Source organism: Cotesia typhae, unplaced genomic scaffold (assembly GCF_013202065.1).
Source record: "Cotesia typhae breed Kobodo isofemale line unplaced genomic scaffold, CoteBio_Ctyphae contig_23, whole genome shotgun sequence".
NCBI classification, from domain to species: domain Eukaryota; kingdom Metazoa; phylum Arthropoda; class Insecta; order Hymenoptera; family Braconidae; genus Cotesia; species Cotesia typhae.
The window spans coordinates 939,705-960,037 of NW_027423729.1; the positions used below are offsets into that span (position 1 = coordinate 939,705).

Sequence of the window (20,333 nt, forward strand, 5' to 3'; positions counted from 1 at the left end):
GTGTGTAGACTCGTGATATTGATGGTGATGCGCGTGCTACTACCACACTAACGTCCCGAGCTACATAACTGCTGCTGAAGGCAACGGTGTGTGAGTGAAACACGCGCGCGCACACACATCCTTGAAATTCATACGCGTGTGTGTGACCCTGCTGTTCAGCCGGTGGGTGGGAATTCATATTCAGGGCCGTAAGAATATATTTTTATTTTTTTTTGTGCAATTTTTTACAATAAAAAAATTTTTTAATCATTATATAATTAATTATTTATTTCTGATTATTATACATTAAATATTGTTTTTTAATTTCTTCTTTTTTTTTTTTTTTTTTTTTTTTTTCAGGTTTTTGTTTGGATAATTGATAAATGTCGATGACCCAGTGGAACATGTGAATTAAAATAATCGGATTAATGACAAAAATTATAAAAAAAGTAAGTAATTTTTTTTTGATCCTAAAAAAAGTATAGAATTATTTTTAATAGTGTAATCGGGCTCCGTGAAAAAGTTAGTACTGTTGTGTCTTTAGTCTGCGCGTGTACTGTACGTGAGTACACGAGATTGTTGAGTGCACAGGATAAGAGGACGGGCCGGGCGAGGGGGCTGGGTAAGGGGCGTAGGGGGTGAGTAGTCCGCAATTGCTGGACCGGGTGAGTTGGCGCGGCAGAGGGCAGGAAACTCCAGAGTAGAGCCACGAGGTGGATGTGGATGAAGCGACAGCCGTACAAGAGACGAAAGGAGAGTGTAAATACAAGGGAAAGAGAGAAGAAGATATAGATGGATACATAATACCTGTGTATTGAAAGCAAGACAGACTGAGAGCGTCAGCACACCACGATCTTTACCAACACACCAAGGCCGACAGAGGTATGTCCGTGCGCACAACCGATAGTCAACTCCACAATTCCCACCAGCTAAACTTTTGGAAAAATCAATAGAATACGAGAAAAGCCTTTGCCGTGTGTATGTGCTATATCTATTATGTGTTGTATGTTCGCAAGCGAGTGGAGTGTCTGCAGACGTCCCACGGGCCATGATAGAGCTTCCTCTTTCATTTCATTCTCTGCTGCCTGCTGCGTGTATCACCCACACAATCCATCTATCCATCCCCTTTTCATTCTTTTCATACTTTTTTTCTTTCTCTTTTGAATCTTCCCTACGGCTAACCCTTCTTGTCATTCTACACTACCTGTCTCTCGTGTAACCACGGCAATCTTTACCTTTACCTTTACCTTTGCCTTTACTTTTACCTCAGCCTCTACATTTATATTCTTCCTTCAATGTTTATCCCTTTTACAATTACGACCCCTGAATTGGAAATTGGTATTTTCCAAAATCCACGATACGAGAATAGATTGACGACCCTCGATCCTCGACATCGACATTTAGATGTACATTGTACCTCAAAGTAAGTGAACCTTTACCCGACAGCTGCTATAAAAAGGTTTCTTATATCACCGAGTATGGACAAAGCGAAATAGTGCAGAGAGTAAAGTAACACAAGCACAACAGAGAATGGAGAACCTCCGTTTGGCTATACAGAGTATAATTGGTTAGTTGGATGGTTGATGTAGAAACGCTTGGGATAATCGTCTCCATCAACCGTCTCTTTGCTCTCGTAACGTAACCAGAAAAAAATAGCATGTGCACACTTGCGGAGGATAAAGGGGCGAGAGGAAATCAAGAATAAAGATGGCGGGTGTTTGAAAATACTCACAAGATCCCACGCATGCGCAGCTAAGCACCGAGCTCTCGCAGATACTCCGATCGACATGATGTTCCCTGTCTCTCTCTCTCTCAAAATCTTCTGTCCTCCACTATTCCTCCCACGACTTTGCCTGTCCCTCTATCATACGTCTACCTATATCTGTACATTACATACTCCATCTCCCTTTAACTTGTATGTGTACCGTAAATCTGTGCACACAGCATTTTAGAAGCTTCTCATGCGGTCTCTCATGGTGTCCTGGGGATGTTTTTCCCCATTTCACTCCACTCTTTCTTTCCTTTTTGCGCTTTTCCTTCAATTACATACACGTACATCTATATCTGTATCAACGTAAAGATCTTTTTTCATTTTTCTAAAAGTCCTGCCCCAGTTATAACGCATACTTTGTCCACCTCCCAAGAGATGTACGTTGAAAAAAAAAAAAAAAAGAAAAAAAAAACGGTAAAAAGGAAAAGAAGATTCAAAGATACTTCTCGATTGTCGCTTTATAAATCCTGTCCCTCAGTACAAATAGACAACCTACAGAATGACCAAGTTTAAGTTTATTCTATTGTGTAATGCATTGTTAAATTCTTACTATTCCCTTGGTCCCTTGTTTTTAAGCCGTCCACTAAATTTCTGAGCCTAAATCCTAAAACTCGCTTGCACTAATCCCCAACAGCAGTCCAGGGTCCAGAGTCTACAACAAGACACAAGGTTATCTGTTTAGTTACGTTATATTTTCCCTTATTTAGGCTTACTGTGTAATGTCCAAACGCAGATAAGACTTTACTTCTTTTTATCCTAACATGATCCTCCTCTATCTACTCTGTCCGTCTACATCCTTCTACTTCATCAGCCCAAAGTTTTAAGCAGTAAGAAGGCACTACGCAAAGGGAAAGTAGGTTTAGTTCTTTGTTTGCGTTTCTAGATGATGTAGACATAGATTTTTTTTTTTTTTCAACTTGGGTTTTTTTTTTTTTTTTTTTTCGTTTTACTTTATGAGTGTGTTAAAGTGCATATACAGGGTGCAGATGGTGAAATCGCTGAGTGAATTTGAGGTCAACTTCCGATTGTACGATTTCACCGCTTCCACCCTGTACTTTAAAAACCGGTCCTGCTGTGAGAGGCTCTTTTGCCGAACGCACTTAACTGTTAGTACCGGTCTGTGACTCTCTGAATGCTGTACACATATAACTAACTCTCTACCCTGTCGTCAGAAACACGATGTTGTATCAGTAATAAACCTTAAGACATCAAATATTAACTTCCTAAATCCTCTTTTTTATAATAAATAACTCCATTAACTTCTTACCTCATAATTTTCTTCACAAGTAATAATTAATGATGTCATAAGAGAGTAGTTGAATGAGTGAATGAATGAAAAGATAGAAAAAAAAAAAAAAAAAAAAAAAAAGACATTTCACGCTCCAGACCAGACGCTTTTCAATTAAAAGTATAAAATTCAATTCTAAACAAATTAAAAGAGAACTGACCCCGCTATTATATCTATTCATATACTTTTACTACTCCCTTGGCCTGCCTCACAGGAGAAGTTTTTTTTATTTCCTCTCCACTTTATATTATATTATATTATATTATATAGATATATCTATATGCATACATACTTTCTTTCCTTTATCAAGTGGCTTTTTCTCTTGCTCTTATCCACCTTTCCTGTCGTCTGACTGCTTGCGCTACATTTTTTTTACACACAGTCCCAAGTGTGTTCTTTAACTCTCAATTTATTCGGAATATCAGAAGGTTGATTAACCTGATCTATTCATCTTTGTTGACATCACAATGTCAACTTTTAAAAGCAATATAAGCCTCGAGTTATTCAATAGAAAAACTTTTTTAAAAAATTTTTTTTATTGCTCCTATATTATCAGCATCATCGTAATCATCATCATCATCATCATTATTGTTATGCATTTCTTCGTGTTACTTTTATTTGTTGGCTGTGTGTTTCTCCATATTTTCTTTTTGCCGTAGATTTAAATCAAACAATCATGTGGTAAACGAGACCTCAAAGACTTTCAACAGGCTGTATGAGCCTGCAAAAAGCTTTGTCGGTCTCTTTGGTTGTAGCTCTTAATAAAAAAACGAGTGAATAAGTTTTTTTTTATCCTGACATTTTTATATCGTGACTCTCTTTCTTAACGGCGCGCGACAACACCTGTCGTTGTTGGGCTATCGAGTTCATCGTATCGCGAACAAGTGAGCCAAAACTTTACTTGCTACTCAGTACACAGCGCACAGGGTTGAATTCTTGCATACTTAAAGTTACTGGTAGAGATATATAGATATATAAAAGTGAAGGAAAAAGCAAGAGTAGTAAAGAGAGAGCCCCTTTTTTTAAAAGTTGCACCAACTATAAACCCTCTCTTCTCTCTGTCCTTGTACTTTTCAACCCCCTCAAATCTCTCAACTGACTCTCCCACTCGGTCTCTTTCTCTCTCACACTTTACTCTATATATTTGGTATTGCCCCGAGGTTGGAACAAACTTTATGAATGAATGTTTCCGAGCCAAGTGTAAGCGAGAGCGACTGAAACTGTCGCCCCTTTATGTGTATGCCGTTAACCCAACAAACGCGAATCCGCGTTTTCATTCATCAGTTCCCTTTTTATTACTTTTTTTCCTCATATCTCTCATCCCCTTTTTATTTACTGACACGTTTTTTAAGCTAGTTGTCTTTTTTTGTCGCACTTGTTCAAGTGTCAAGTATCATTAGTATGTTTATCGTATTTTTAGAGACGCCCTGCTCAACTGTTCTCAATTCAACATTATTTTTCTTTGTATCACGTGCTAATGTAATTTAAATCAATTTCATACTATCGTTTTATGTGATTTCAATTTATTATTACGATATTTGACTATGGATTTGTTTCTTTTAGAGGTAAATTTTAAATGAGCTATACATTTTTAATTATAAATTATTATTAACGACTACAAGAATAGTTAATCGTGTAAAATCACAAAATATTACTGAGCTGAGGTGATAAATTTTATTGAACATGTCAATCAAAAATATTTAACTCGGAAGGCATATTTTGAGTGTACCGATATCGTTAATTTTATTCTAGATTAATCAAATATAATTTAAATAAGAAATTAAAAAAATAAAAGTATCAAAAATAATAATGATAATAATAAAATTATAATTATCAAAATAATATACTCTAACAATATTCCCAATCGCTCTTAATGAGAGGTAACAATGTGAATATATATATATATATATATATATATATATATATATATATATATATATATATATATATTATCGGAGGAAAATGTTATGGATCTAACTGCATAGTAGTACATATAATAGTGATGATGGACAAATTAACCGTATGCTTTTGCTTTGATGTATATTCACTAGGATTTATATTGTGAAGATTGTTACGTTATCAGCAATTTAATATTCTATTCATAGATGTATTTACCAGAACTGTAATGAACATAAACCGTACAACTAATTTTATTGCACAAAAAATATTTTTTTTTTAATTATGTAATTTCTTTATCAATATACATGAAAAATTAGTTAATCATCGGTGGATAAGAGTGACGTATCTTTGAGGTTTTTCATATGAAAGCATCCTCTTCTTGGATCTCGACTAGTTGGTAAATTACACTCACCACTTGTATACGGCAAACCAGATTTATTAAGTTGTCGTAAGCCAACAGGAACTTGAATGCTTCCGATTAAGCAATTTACATACTTTAACTCAGCAACAGACAATGGAGTGTTTAGAAATATTTTTTCTTGCTCCATGTCTATTCCTCTAACAATTCCTGTTAAAATAAAAATTATTATAAAAACATTTTTAATACTACACAGTTTAATTAGTCAAGAACATTGCGTTCAAAATTTTTTTTTAACTTACCGAATCCATAACATGTAGCTAGAGGTGCTCGTACAAGTACTTTTGGATATGATACTTTCTCAGTATCACATTGGTCATCATCAAAATCAGTACCACATAAAGCGACGACATTACCATTGATAACAGACAATACGTGAGAAACAACCGGAAATCCAAGTGATATTTTGACTGACGAAAATGAAATTTGATACGGCGTTATCTCATTGATAGTTGCTGGTACACTTGTTGAGGTGAAATACGATTTAGAATTATTTATAACTTTCGTTATATCACTCAAATAAGCTAGCATAGCAATATCTCTTAATTGATGAGGTTCAATGTTCCAAGTTTCGCCACTTTTACCTCGAAACTCAGCATCTGAATAAACCAGATAATGTTTATATTCGTTTAATGAAGTATTATCAACACTGGTCCAACTTAATCCTGAACTTTTCTGTCAAAATACAAAAAAAAAAAAAAAATTTTTTTTATTAAAAAAATTTGCTAAAGGTAAAATCATTAATCAGTCTTACCTCATTAATAACAACTTGGTGCTGTAATAAATTATCATAATTACATTTAGTCTTCTTGGAGTTAATCTGAATGACATCTGTCGGCTCAATACTCTTAATAATATAACACATAATATCCCAGCCGAGATCTTTACAAAAACCCATAGTATTTACAATAACCGGTATTGAATTATCGTATTTGTCTAAGTAATTGTTTGAGCATTCAATTATTTTTTTAATTCCTTCGATGTAATTAGTCAAGCAACGAGTCACATCAATTCCACCAATGTAAAATTGGTAAAAGGGTCTCTCTAGATGAGTAAAATTAGGCCCTAGAAGTGGCTTTTTAACAATACTCATAGAAACACATCCCGCTGGAGTGAACTCACTCTGTCCAGGATCAAAATCCAGTACTATAACTTGCTCAGTCTTTTGTAATAATTTATTAACTAGATAACGAGTTGTCGTTGATTTGCCAAGATTTTTGGCACCAGCTAGAATTATTCGTGATGAATTTCTGGATATAAAATCATTAACAACTGTTTCAACAGTTTCTTTAGTATTATTAAAACTAATAACACGTTTACGTGCCTTCGTTGGGAAGATGTAGCTCTGTAAAATAATTTCAGCTCTACGAAGTTGTGTCCAGCAATTGTTAGTGCTACTTTCGAATGTAGGAAACAGGCGATGAGAAAAATGTCTTTCGATAAAGTCAGTCAAATTATTGTCAAAATTTTGGAGTGTAAAAACAGACCAACCAGGTTGAATATTGTCAACGAACGTCGTGAATGCTTCTGAATTACAGTCTATGTTATCTTCTTTCAATGCGTCCCAAACAACTGATAGATCATCCAAGTCACTGGACTCAGAGCTACACGCACTCTGTATACGCAGTAAATTAGAACTACGGGGTGAATAAATCTCTACCGGTGTAATGGTATTCGATTTATTTAAAGTATATCCGTAAATTTCAACAGCGCCATAGAGTACTTTAATTTTTAATTTACCGTGGAATGAAAAATGTTTATGAGCATTCAATGCACAAATTACTTTATTTCTCAGACAATAAAAATGAAGTGATGTTTTGTCGTCGGATGAAACTGAGTCATCCAAATTTGGTATTGACTCATCTAGCACTGATGTATTTGTATCTATTGTGTTATCCAATTCATCTGAATCTGTTGATGTATCTACTTCATATTGCGATTCGCTAGATGATTCATGATTTTGCTTATCACTTTTAGCTTCTCGTTTTTTTATTACTGATTCAGGTATTATCGATGGTCCAATCGTTACGTTCAGATTTGATTTATTAAACTCAAATTCACGAGGAACTTTAGTTTTTCTACGAGGAATTTTATATCCAGCAGACCATGAATGACGTAAAATATTCGGCAGAGGTTTCATTAAATTTGTTTTTATGGTTATTGGACTTTTGAATTTGTTCTTGACCACTTTTTTTGACGTAGCATCGCATGACTCCTTAGTAAACACAATTAAAAAAATTAATAATACTGAAATTAGCCGTCAGCTGTTAATTTAAAAAATTTTTTTAATGAATAAATTGTGATAAATTTTCACTTGTAATTTTTATTAATTTTTACATGTGAAACTTTTTAATTAAATTTTTTAGAGTAATTTAATTGCTATAAAATTCTAAAAAAATTTTCAACTTCAGTGTCATAAACATTAATTTAAATTAAATGAGATTTTAAAATTACCTGTAAATGATTGACGAAATTTTTTATGGAGATACAGTCACTGGGAGATTCATCACTGTAAACTATTTGTATATCCTCAGAACTGGAATCATCAACAGTTATGCACCCATTTATTGATTCATCACTTAAACTGTCTTTATTACTGGTAGCTGATTTAATTTTACTCATTGTTGTAATTTAATAACTTAAATTTTATAAGAATTAATTTATTTAGATTTTATTTTTCATTACCACCACGTGTGTGTTGAAAATGTAAATGTTTATCTTATTGTTATTATCCAGATCAGAAAAACAAAGTTTATTTTTTTGGACACGACGGAAGATGGCGCTCTATGTTTCATCAGAAGCTGTTGATAATAAATTTTTTTCGAGGTTTGAAATTATGATGGTACAGCAGATTTTCTTAAAAATTAAAACAACAATCGTTTAAACAATAGAATTTAGTAATAAAAAAAATTAAAAAACATTATTTACAAATATGTAAGTAATTATTATACTGAAGTTAGCCGTCAGCTGTCAATTTAAAAAATTTTAATAACAAATCAATTACAATAAAAATGTGCTTCTAAAAATTTTCACTTGTTAATTGACAGCTGTCAATTTTTAGAAATTTTTTTTACTAATTTCACTATTATTGTTATTTATATTAATTTTCACATGTGGAATTTGTTTATTAAATTTTTTTTATAACAATTTAGTTGTTATAGAATTCTAAAAATTTTTCAAGTGTCATAAATAATTTTTAAAGGTTTGTTATTCTCAACAGCTGATGGTAGAGCTTCTAAATCTTATAAAATAATAATAAAAAAAAATTATTAACTCTGAAGTTATAAACTTTTTAATTATTTTTCAGAGTCGTCAGAAAAAAATATTATTACTGATATTTTTTTAATTAACAGTGAAAAAAAAAAATAAAGATTAGTCAACAATGGTTATCAGTTTGGTTACCTGTCGTCCCTCTACTGGGATAGTATTAAATTTTAAAGTATTCAAGGAAACCTAACAATTGACGTATTATTGTCAAAGTTAAAGTGACAGTTAATGACTTTCTTAAAGCCAATTGTAAGAAAGTAATGAGCAAGTAGGTATAATACAATTTTATGACCTGAAATATATAATAATGTAGTTAATTATTATCTTAGAAGTAAAGAAAAAAATTTTTTTCTAGATTTTTTAAAAACTAAATATGTTTTAAAAGTTAATTGTTTTAATTAAAAGAAAATAAATTTAAAAAGTGGAGCCGTATTATCTCTTTCTCATTGTGAGTATAAAAGGAGCGGAACAATAAAATTGTGAGCGATATTGTCGATCGAGTTTTGAGAGTAGAATTAAATAATAATCCACTTGGCGGTGTTGGTGATGCACTGACCGTCAAGAGAAAATAATAATGTGAGACGCGATGTTGTATGCATATTATACGACATTTCCGTGAAAATATGTGATTTATTGTGTGACATTAATAATCCGCAGGTGCGGATAGCATGCTATTATCAACAGCAAATCAAATGTTTTAAGTGTTAAACATTTAAAAGTAATAATAAATACAATTATAAATAATAACAATAAATAATTAATATTATATGTACGCACTTAAATTTACCAACGCCATTTTGTGTAGCACGCATGAAGATACGTAAACATACAGATCAAACTTTCTAATTGTGTTTGTATATATGTTGTGTAAGTTTTGACAATTTTTAAATAATCCCAGGCATAATTGAATATCATTGTTGGCTAGTAATAAATAGATATACATGAATTATCAATAATAGTGCGTTAAATATAAATTGGTGGATTATTTTTCGCGCCAATTCAACTGATGCACCTGGGGGTTACATCTGCTTATCAAAAGACAGCTGTCCAATTACTAATTAAAACACTATTATTATCATATAATATACTTGTCAATTGCCGAATAATTATTCAATACAAATAATGCAAGGTAATATTATTTTATTAACTATTATCAGCAGTATAGTTTTAATAATAATTTTATATTTGTTTTAAATCAGGTAATTGACGTTGCAGAACTCATCTCTACTGACAGAGTCTGATAAACACCATCATCAGTACAAACGGTTGATATATGAAACCCGTGAATGTCATTTAAACGGAAAAATGTCAGGTGATTCAGGATGGAACGCTGTTATCCATCGTCCGTCGGAGCTCGAGCTCCAGAACTGGAATTGGGACGAAAACGATGGCGAACCAGAACGCGAATTACCATCTACCGTGGACATGGACGCCATAAAAGGTGGTGGCAGTTGGGTTCCTGCAACTGAACAAAATGACAGTGAGTCTGTTGATTCAGAGGAAGATTCTGACTCAGATGATGAAAGTTCTGGTGGTACCGATGGCAGCTGTTCATATTCTGACTCTGAATCGGATGATGAAAGCAGTGGTGATGAATTTGATGATTCTGTCAGTAATTCAGATTGTTCTTCCGAGCATAGCGAACAAACATTTTCCATACGTGAAACAAATTTTGATCAGGGTGGTCTTAAATTAAAAATAAGTATGAAAGCACAAAAAAAAGATATTAATATTGATAATAATGTCGTAATTCCTGATAATAAATCTAAATGTGATAATAATAGTAAAGTTACTAAAAAAATATTAACGCGTAAATCCAAAGCAACGTTGAAAACATCTGAATGTACTTCTGATGATTCTGATTCGTCGGCAGGACCGATATCTACAGTGAATCAATCATCACTTCCAGTTACATCACAATTACAATTACAAAATCAATCATCACATTCAAATCAACAACAACAACAACAACAACAACAACAACAACAACAACAACAACAACAATTACAACAGCAACAACAATTACAACAACAACAACAACAACAACAACAACAACCATTACAGCAGCAACAACAACAAAATCAACAACAGCAGCAGCAGAATCAACACTCATCATCGTCATCATCATCATCATCATCTTCATCATCTTCATCATCTTCATCGTCATCATCACCATCATCACAACCTCCTTTACAAAAAATTGATCAAGAACATCTATCAGCAATAATTCCCGACCAGGAGGATACACCATTTGATGGTTTCGAAGACTCAGAAAGTGGTCGGTTAGTATCAAAAGCCATTGAACGTATGTCATTGAGTGCTGATTCAGATTCCAGTGAAAATACTGATCAAAATCCAGTGCCTGTTTACAGTTCAACGCTATTACAGCAGTTTGTTGAAAAAACAGCGTTATTATCAGAACCGCGAAAGAGACGTAGTAAAGTTGGGAAAAAAACAGCCGATTCTGAATACGCGTGCACAGCTAATGTCTCACCAGACTCTGGTATACAATCTGTTAATAATAGCCCACTGCATTTGACAACAACTCCAGCTAGTCCGCCTGTTCGTTCACAATCACCAATACAATCAACATCAGCACCAGCGTCAGCACCACCACCACCACTACCTCCACCTAAACCGGCAGTTAATGTTGATCGAGTTTTGTATCCGCCAAAAAGAAAACCCGGTAGGCCTGCTAAAATGGTGTCAACACAACCACGTGGTCCTGGTAGGCCACGTTTGAAGCCGAATGTCGTTGAAAAAATCACTAAAATTGAACAAAATTCAAGTCCTATTGTCAGTGGTAATAAACGGGATACTAGTGCTGGCAAACGTACTGGCAAACAATCGATAAAAAGTACTAACAAATTAACGGTGCAACAAGAAAATAAAGAAGAATTGACGAGGAATCAAAGGTTAAAAAATAAAAAAACAATTGTTAATAACGGTGAAACCTCGGTGTCTACTAGTACTAATAATTGTACTAATAGTAATAATAAAAATAAAACTTGTTCGACTGATAATAAAAATAATTCACATGATGATAATAAGTGCCTGAATAATAAATCTAATGTTAGTAATAAAAAAGTAACTAATAAGGATAAGGATACATTAAAAACATGCGAAAAAGTGTACAAAAAATTACGGCATGATAAATCTGCTGAGTCAAATAAAAGTACTTCACCATTGAGACAAAAAATCAGCAATGATCATACTTTCAGTGATGATAAAACTATTAACAATAGTAGTAACACTGCTACGAAAAAGGGTTCAAAGGAAAATAGGATTTCTGAATGTTGTTCTTCACCATCGGTAAATAAAAAACAAACTGTAATCAAGAAAACAATAACCGCATCATCAACGTCTGTACTTTCAGGACCAAAACGTGTTCATAAAGAAAATAAAACTTGTAAAAAAATATCTGAAACAAGTGGAGTTGGCGTGCAAACAGTAATATCTGTTCCTATTGATATGAAAGCTGAGGATATTGAAATAAAAACAGACAAACGTGATAAATCAATACAGTCATCAAATCATCGTTTTAAAAACAACAACAATAATGCCAATTCTCATCATCATCATCATCACCATCACCATCATCATCACCACCATCATAAACATAAACGACGGGTTGTTGTACCACCGAAAAAACCATTACGTGTTGATCCGCTGATTGTCGAAGAGTTGGAAAAACTTATTGATGATTTTGCTAAGTCATGCAGTCTTGGCAAAAGTATTACCATTTCAAGTACTGAATTGCCACAGATATTTCGCGTTAAAAAAATTACCAAGAAACGAAAGGGTGATTTGAGTACTAATGACGAACAAAAATCATTGAAACGACGGCTAAAAAAAGACAAAGTTTCTAGCAGTGGTAGCAATGGAGATTCAAAGAGCAGTAATCAAAATTCAAATACTCCGTCAAATCCTAATGAACAGAGATTGCCGTTGAAAAAACGGCATTACCATTTATCGAGTCCACACAGTTCACAGAGTTCAAATGCCAGCTCGACTGATACCAATCTAAATGAATCAAATTCAATGGAAAGCCATATTGAAGAAGCTATTGAAGCAACTATTGAAAGGTACAGTGGTAGTCCATCATCATCATCACTGTCTAGCAATTTATATCATCAAAAAGAAAAAGATATTGCTTCTCAAACACTAAAAAAACGCTTACGTGATGGTACTGACAGTACTGCTGTTGCTGAAACAGCTAGCGAAAGTTCAGACACCGAAGACAAACCTTTAAATCGTTCAGAGCAACAACCCCCACGTCGTAAGAAAAAAATAGTACGTGATTTACGTGTTACTGTCACTAAATTAATTACTTCGGACAACAATCTCACGGCAAATAATGGAGACAAAGTTGACAATAAAGCGACCAATGAAAAGATTAATAATAAAAATAGTACAGATAAAAGTACAAACAAGGTGGATAAAGTTATTGATAAACAGTTAAAGACAGTTGACAAGAGTAATGAACAACAACAACAACAGCAGCAGCAGCAGCAGTCGTTTGAAAAAAATGACAAAAATGAACAGCAAAAAAAATTATCATCCGATAAAAACGACAAGATTAATTTAGCTATTAAAGATACAGATGGTAAAATAAACGTTATAGATCGTAAAGATAATAATAAAAAAGAGTTATTGAACGTACCAAATCCAGTTAATCCGATGGCAGCATTAATACTTACTAAGAAAAAAATACGTCGAAGAAAAGCTATTAATCGAACTGGTTTTCCAACACTCAAGAAAAAGAAGAAAAAGAAAATCGCTGTGGTTATTGATGATGATGATGATGATGATGATGATAATGATAAAAATGATGATGTTAATCATGAGGATAATAATGATAATGACAAAGATAAATTAACGCTAGTACCCCGTGTTGATATCACAATAACAGATTTGGAAAAAATATCTAAAATTGAAGAAAAATCCGTACTATCAGAGAGCGATGTTAATACCGTGCTACCTATTTTAGAAGAAACTAAAAATCAAGACAGTGATAATAATAACGAAGAAGATGATGATTGCGGTATTATCGACGATGAAGATGATAATGATGATGACGACGATAAAATGGATACAAATGATTTTAAAGATTTTCCTGAATTATCTTGTCACAGCTATTCTGATGAAATAATGGACACTTGCCATGGATCTGGATTGAGAGTACGAAGAGACTTAGTTGAATGTGATGGCAGTAAACCGTGTGACAAATCCTGCCCAGTAAAGTATGAAAGAATTCAAGATTCGAGAATTTATGATGAAAATGCAACACTTGAAGAGTCATTGGAACGTTACAATCAGAGTCAGCGCATAGCTGAATTAAACGAGGAAAATTTAAAGAAACTTGAACGTACAAATTCACATTCAAGTGGGTCATCTAAAATAATAGATTCACCAGGTTATCTTAATAATAACAATCACAAACGTAGAAGAGGTTCAACTAGTCCGTGTAATTTAACACTAAGAAGTATTAAGAGGCTTAAAAATAATGCTGCTGGTTATGATACTGAGAGTGACGCATTACCAAGCAGCGATGTTGCGAGTGATGGACCAGAAGTCGGTAGTAAACAACAGGGTTCATTGCATTTACGTAAAAAACAGCCGAGATGGAAGAAAAGATATCTACCAGCTGGGCTATTCTCAGATTACTACAAAGAAGATGAACCGCGTAAAGTTACAAATGCTGACGGCGCTGGTAAAAATAAACTTTCATATGATCCAACAGAGCATCCACATGGTTTGCTGCCACCACCCTATCACTGTGGTAAATTTTTGCGGCAACGTAAAATACCATTTCAATTACCTTATGATCTTTGGTGGTTGCACACGCACTCACGTTTGCCTGGCCGTGACTTGGTACCCTCTTGGAATTACAGAAAAATCCGTACAAATATTTATTATGATGTTAAACCGACAACTCTGTATGAACCGCAGGCATGTGAATGTAAAACAGACAGTGGTTGTGGCGATGATTGTATCAATCGGATGGTTTTCAGTGAATGTTCATCACAGATGTGTCCTTGCGGCGACGGTTGCGGTAATCAGAAAATTCAACGACACGAGTGGACACCGGGCTTGCAAAGATTCATGACAGAAAATAAAGGATGGGGTGTCAGAACAAAGGATTCCATTAAAACAGGTTGTTTCATACTGGAGTATGTCGGTGAAGTTGTTTCTGAAAGGGAATTCAAATCACGCATGGCGACAAGGTACGCCAATGACACGCATCATTATTGTCTTCATCTGGACGGCGGACTGGTAATTGATGGGCATCGTATGGGTGGGGACGGACGTTTTGTTAATCATTCATGCGAGCCTAATTGTGAAATGCAAAAATGGAGTGTCAATGGCTTACCACGCATGGCATTATTCGCGTCGCGTGATATTGAATCTGGGGAAGAATTGACTTATGACTACAATTTTGCTCTATTTAATCCATCGGAAGGACAAATATGCAGATGCGGCAGCAGTGCGTGTCGTGGAGTTATCGGTGGAAAAAGTCAACGCATTGCGAGACCACTCGCCACTCCGGCTTTGCCGTCTGTCGAGAATACCGAGCGTAGATCTGTCGGTCGGCCACGTAAAAATGTACGTAAATCAAATCAAGTACAAGCAACATCAAAAGGCTTGTGCAAGACTCGTAAAGTTGGAGATTCAAGTTTAATAAATACTCCGATGGTTAAACCGATGTCTCAGCAACAGCGATACTTTGCACAACAGCATCACTGCTTCTTGCTGAGGAATTTAGAGAAAGTTAAACGTATGAAGACGCCAGTAGCTCAGCAAGTAAACACTCAAGCTAAGAGCAAAGATAATAAAGTTGTTCCTGCTGCTAAAGAAAAAATAACTACCGAGTCAAAGTCACAATCAGAAGCAGCGTTGTTTACACAGTTGACAGCTTTGACGAATAATGCTTCACGGACGGTGAGAACTCGTCGTTTAGCTCAAGCTCAAGATGATCCGGAGGTTAATAAAACTGCTAAGTTAGCTAAAGTTTTAAAAGATTTGTACAATGTTATTACTACTGCTAACGATGAAAATAGTTTATTACTTTGTATGCCGTTTGTTACTCTGCCATCTAAAAAAAAATTGCCGGATTATTATGAGAAAATTCAAGATCCGATTGATTTAACGATTATTGATCAGGGTATTAACACTGGTCATTATAAAACAGCAGAACAATTTGATCAGGATATTATTAAATTATTTGATAATAATGTTAAATACTTTGGCAGAACATCTGAAATAGGTATAGCAGCGGCTCGCCTACGTAAAATCTACTTAGGAAGTAAAACAAACTTCATTGAAGCAATAACTGAAGCAACAGGGTCACCACCTGCCCAATGTTTCTTACCGCCTCGAGGCTCGACAGCTGGCGAAGAAGACGTTATCAGATGTATTTGTGGCTTACACAGAGATGAAGGTTTAATGATACAATGTGAACGGTGTTTAGTATGGCAACACTGCGACTGCGTTAAAGCTGATACAACTGCTGAATCTTATTTATGTGAACGGTGTCAACCCAGACCTGTTGATTATGAAATACCGCTTGAGGGCGAGGAAGAGGAAAAAGGTAAAAAACACTACGTTACTTTGATGCGTGGTGAATTACAATTAAGGCAGGGTGATACTGTTTATGTATTGCGTGATACACCTGAAAAACACACCTACAAAACTCTTGAAAAGTATGATTATGAACAAATGGATATATTTAGAATTGAAAGATTGTGGAAAAATGATCAAGGTGAAAGATTTGTTTTTGGTCATCATTATTTACGGCCCCATGAAACTTACCACGAGCCAACGAGGAAGTTTTATGAAAATGAAGTTGTTTGTGCGCCGCTTTATGAAGCTGTGCCGTGCGATTTAGTTGCTGAAAGATGCTGGGTACTTGATCCTCACACATATTGCAAAGGGCGACCTGTTGGTGCTACTCCGGAACACACTTATGTTTGTGAATACAGAGTTGACAGAGCTGCTAGATTGTTCACTAAAGTTGCTAGAGCTCGTCATCAAGTTTGTACTAAACCATATGCTTTTGAAACCTTTCCGCAGCGTATTAAACACTACCGTACTTATTTGGTAAGTATTTAATCAAGTCTAGCTACTTGCTTTTAAAAAAAAAAATTTAATTTTTTTAATTTTTATCACAAAAATCAATTTATTAATTGCAGCCTCACAGTTTGGAAAGTATACAAGCAATAAAAGCGATGAGAGAAAAGAAAAAGAGCGCAGCACATATGGATAATGACCATAATCATAAAACGGAGATTGATGCTAAAGTAAATGGCAAAGAACAATCAAAGTCAGTTGGAAAAAACAGAAATAAATCATGTGATGATCAAACTACTACGCGGCTTACGGTGTCACCTGCTCAAGTAATATTTTATTTCATTATTTATTATTTTTTTTGATAATATATATATAATTTTAATTTAAACATGTTGATAAAAAATTTATTAATTTTTATACAGCGAGAAGAACAACGAAAAAGATTGAATCAGATCCTTAAAAATTTACTCCAACGAATGCCAAATAAAAAGGACCCATTGGACTTGTCATTTTTATTAGAACGTAACCGTAGAAATCGTAAAAGACCAAGTGGATGTAAACAATGACAGTGGATGACACGCACGCATAAGTGTTGCGCTGCTTTGTGTGAGTAGTTACTATACAAATAATTTTAGACAAAGAAAATAACGCCACCGAGACAAAAATAAAAACAAAATTGTGAGTAATTGAATTAATTTTTAATAGATAAATATTAGTTTCAAATATTGGCATTATTAATTATAATCTTTATTGAATTTTTAATTATTGATAACTTTTATTAGTGATCTGTTGATAAAAAATTTTATTGTATACTTTTCACATAAAAAAAGCTATCCCGTCCAATCAGCTTAATTATAGATTCTGTCATATTATGTAGTTATTATTGTCTATATTATATTGGAGCTAATGTGTTAAATATCAATCGATTTATCTAAATGAAAATTATTTGAATAATTGAGCTTAATCTATGACCAGTGGAATATGTGTATTTTAAAATAATTAACAGTAATATCATTTATATTAATAATAATTATTAATAATAGTCTTCTTCTTCTTCTTCTAGCTCCAATATATTAATATTTTACTGTCTTCTTAGGTAATTATGTATTATTAAGTTACATAAATTTTAGAAACCTTAGACTCTACAATAAGTGTAAAAGAATGATAAATTTTTCGATTTGATAAGATTTAAACCTACACTCTACTAGACAAGATTCGAAATTTGTACAGAGATATTTGTAAATTATTTCCTATTATTTGATAGAAAAAAAAATGTTGTTAAGTCCAGATTATAGTTGATTATATAAATTATAATGGAGAAGTAAACTAAAAGAAAAAATATGATGAAAAATTAATAAGTTGAGGTGTGTATTGAATATTAATAGTACACACGTAGCTTTGTTGCACAAAAGGATAATATTATATTTTTAATAATCCCAGTGTTATCAAAAGTACTGTAAATTAGAAAAAAACAATCAATGTTTTTTGCTGATGTATTTAAATTATTATTATTATTATTATTCTTATTAATATTATTCTGACTAATATTATATTGCTTTTATCTCAGCAACTGCAAATTGCTGAAATCATTTACTGTAAATATTTTTAACTGAAAGGAATATTTATTATTACATTTATTTTATTATATTCTTATTGAAAAAAAAACAAAAAAAAAAAAACAAAAAAAAACAAAAAAAAAAAAAAAAACGTTTCACAAAATGTACTTGCACTTGCCTCGATGCCAGATTATTCAATATATATTTTATTAAGCTTTTAAAGTATAATTATTTCTTTGTTATTATTATTAACTATTACAATAATAATAACAATAATTATTATCATTGATAATATTCAAAGCAAAATTTATTAGTTTGCTAATTTATTTAAAAAAAAAAAAAAAAAAAAAAAAATTAAGATTTATGCTTTTTTGTATCGTACTATTTATATAAAAATTTATTTATTAAATTAAATTTATAAATTTAATTGATTTTATTTTGATTGGATAAAAAATATTTTGAATTTTAATTTTTTTAGTGAATTTTGATGGTTTTATAAAAATAATCAATTATTGTATTATTAATTATTATAAATATAAAATAGTAGAGCCGTGACATACATTATTTGTGTATATTTTATTTTAAAATCTACTCGATAATTACAACTGTAAAATATTTTCAAGTCTTGCATTATAAAAATCATTTTTTAAAAATTCGAATCTCTAATGCATTTTTTTTATTTAAGAAATAATTAAAATTTTAATTAATTAATCATTATTAGAAAAAAAAACTAATACTATTTTATGTTAGTGAATAATAAAAAAACAAAATTTTTTGGTTTGTTGCGCCGGTAGCTTCATAACTAATTTAATTAATATATTGTATACAAAAATAAAAATACTGTATTCTTTTTTAGAGATCATAAAAATATACGTTGAAGATGCAATGTTTTATTTTATTTTCTTTTTTTTTTTCATTAATTTATTTATTTATTCTCCTTATGACTCTATGATTAGAATTTATTAATAAAATAGTAAGTAATTATAAATTTATAATGGATAAAAGGATCAAATCTATTATAAATATATGAAAAAAATATCAAACAATCAAAAAAAACAATTATATAAGACACTTGTTTATTTTTAATGAATCAGTTTGTACATTTGTATCAACGAATAAATTCATAGAACACTTTAAATGTACCTCTACTTTGTTATTATGTATTTATATGTAAAAAGATGACATTTATTATTATAACTAAAATTAATATAACTGTGACCATTATTTTTAAACAATATGTTTTATTCTATAATTATTAAGGTGTCAAACTACAATCAAGTGAATTGAATCAACTGTCAATTTAATTATAGGTTTGTCAATTTGTTGTTCATTTTTCAAATAATTGTACTTGAAATTTAATTATAATTTTTTATGCTCTTGACAGTAATTTTTACAAAAAATGATAAAGAAATAATATTTTCATTCAATATTAAATTGGTTTTTTTTTTTTTTTGCACACTGTACAAAATATCGCAGATTATTAATAATCCGACAATAAAATAAAATTTAGTAATTATTATAGTCAAAATAAATTGTAAGCAATTGTCGATTTAAAGTTTGTTTGAAATATCCACTGGATTATTTAAATTTAAATTTATAATACAAATTTAAATTTTAGGCTTTAATTTTTAATAAAGATTATTAGAAATTTTATTTTTAAACATTACTGTGCAAAAATTAATGTTTAAATTATCATTCAAATTATTTGTACATAATCGAAATTTTTTATTTAAAAAAATGTAAGTAAAGCCCGGTAATATAAATATAATACTTGTGAAGATAGTATAATTAAAGAAGAAAACGGAATGTATGAATTAAGTTTAGCTTTTTAAAGCTTCAGTAACTGTCGCATTAATTAATCTTAAATATTATAAAACTGCACTTTATTTTTATTATTAAACTGTTACTTATTAATTTGCTACTTGCATTAATTTATGACGATAGTGAAAAAATACAAAACACGAATCGCTACTGATTGTGTTTAACAATATAAATGACGAACACTGTACATATTTACATTTTTTTGCCATAAAAAAAAAAAAAAAAAAAAAAAAAATGAAATTTTTTTAATACAAATAAAGTAAA

General features: G+C 32.0%; 2 protein-coding genes across 3 annotated transcripts; one reads left to right on the forward strand and one right to left on the reverse strand.

The window, feature by feature from the left end:
• Positions 1-4,978: 4,978 nt before the first annotated feature.
• LOC141524703 (polynucleotide 5'-hydroxyl-kinase NOL9) lies at positions 4,979-8,075 on the reverse strand. The gene is made up of 4 exons (XM_074238697.1): positions 7,810-8,075; positions 6,110-7,570; positions 5,598-6,030; positions 4,979-5,505 (listed from the first exon to the last, which is right to left on the reverse strand). The coding sequence occupies exons 1-4, from the start codon at positions 7,975-7,977 to the stop codon at positions 5,255-5,257; spliced, it is 2,313 nt and encodes a 770-aa protein (XP_074094798.1). The 5' UTR covers positions 7,978-8,075; the 3' UTR covers positions 4,979-5,254.
• A 935-nt stretch (positions 8,076-9,010) lies between these two features.
• On the forward strand, positions 9,011-20,309 carry Ash1 (histone-lysine N-methyltransferase ash1). 2 transcript variants are annotated; one of them, XM_074238779.1, is made up of 5 exons: positions 9,011-9,751; positions 9,822-16,722; positions 16,815-17,018; positions 17,115-17,298; positions 17,756-20,309. In XM_074238779.1, exons 2-4 carry the CDS (start codon positions 9,928-9,930, stop codon positions 17,256-17,258), a joined length of 7,143 nt encoding a protein of 2,380 aa, XP_074094880.1. In that variant the 5' UTR covers positions 9,011-9,751; positions 9,822-9,927; the 3' UTR covers positions 17,259-17,298; positions 17,756-20,309. The 2 variants fall into 2 exon arrangements, with proteins under 2 accessions (XP_074094880.1, XP_074094879.1); XM_074238778.1 differs by having other exon boundaries at positions 9,012-9,751; positions 17,115-20,309.
• The last annotated feature ends 24 nt before the right edge of the window (positions 20,310-20,333 follow it).

What these genes read in the sequence shown, in the direction of transcription:
- LOC141524703 (XM_074238697.1), bottom strand. Translation starts at nt 7,977, where the DNA reads ATGAGTAAAATTAAATCAGCTACCAGTAATAAAGACAGTTTAAGTGAT. An exon ending in ATTTCGTCAATCATTTACAG is followed by an intron (nt 7,571 to 7,809) that starts GTAATTTTAAAA and finishes GTGTTTACTAAG; the next exon opens with GAGTCATGCGATGCTACGTC. An exon ending in ACCAAGTTGTTATTAATGAG is followed by an intron (nt 6,031 to 6,109) that starts GTAAGACTGATT and finishes GTATTTTGACAG; the next exon opens with AAAAGTTCAGGATTAAGTTG.
- Ash1 (XM_074238779.1), top strand. Translation starts at nt 9,928, where the DNA reads ATGTCAGGTGATTCAGGATGGAACGCTGTTATCCATCGTCCGTCGGAG. An exon ending in AACACTACCGTACTTATTTG is followed by an intron (nt 16,723 to 16,814) that starts GTAAGTATTTAA and finishes TATTAATTGCAG; the next exon opens with CCTCACAGTTTGGAAAGTAT. An exon ending in TTACGGTGTCACCTGCTCAA is followed by an intron (nt 17,019 to 17,114) that starts GTAATATTTTAT and finishes ATTTTTATACAG; the next exon opens with CGAGAAGAACAACGAAAAAG.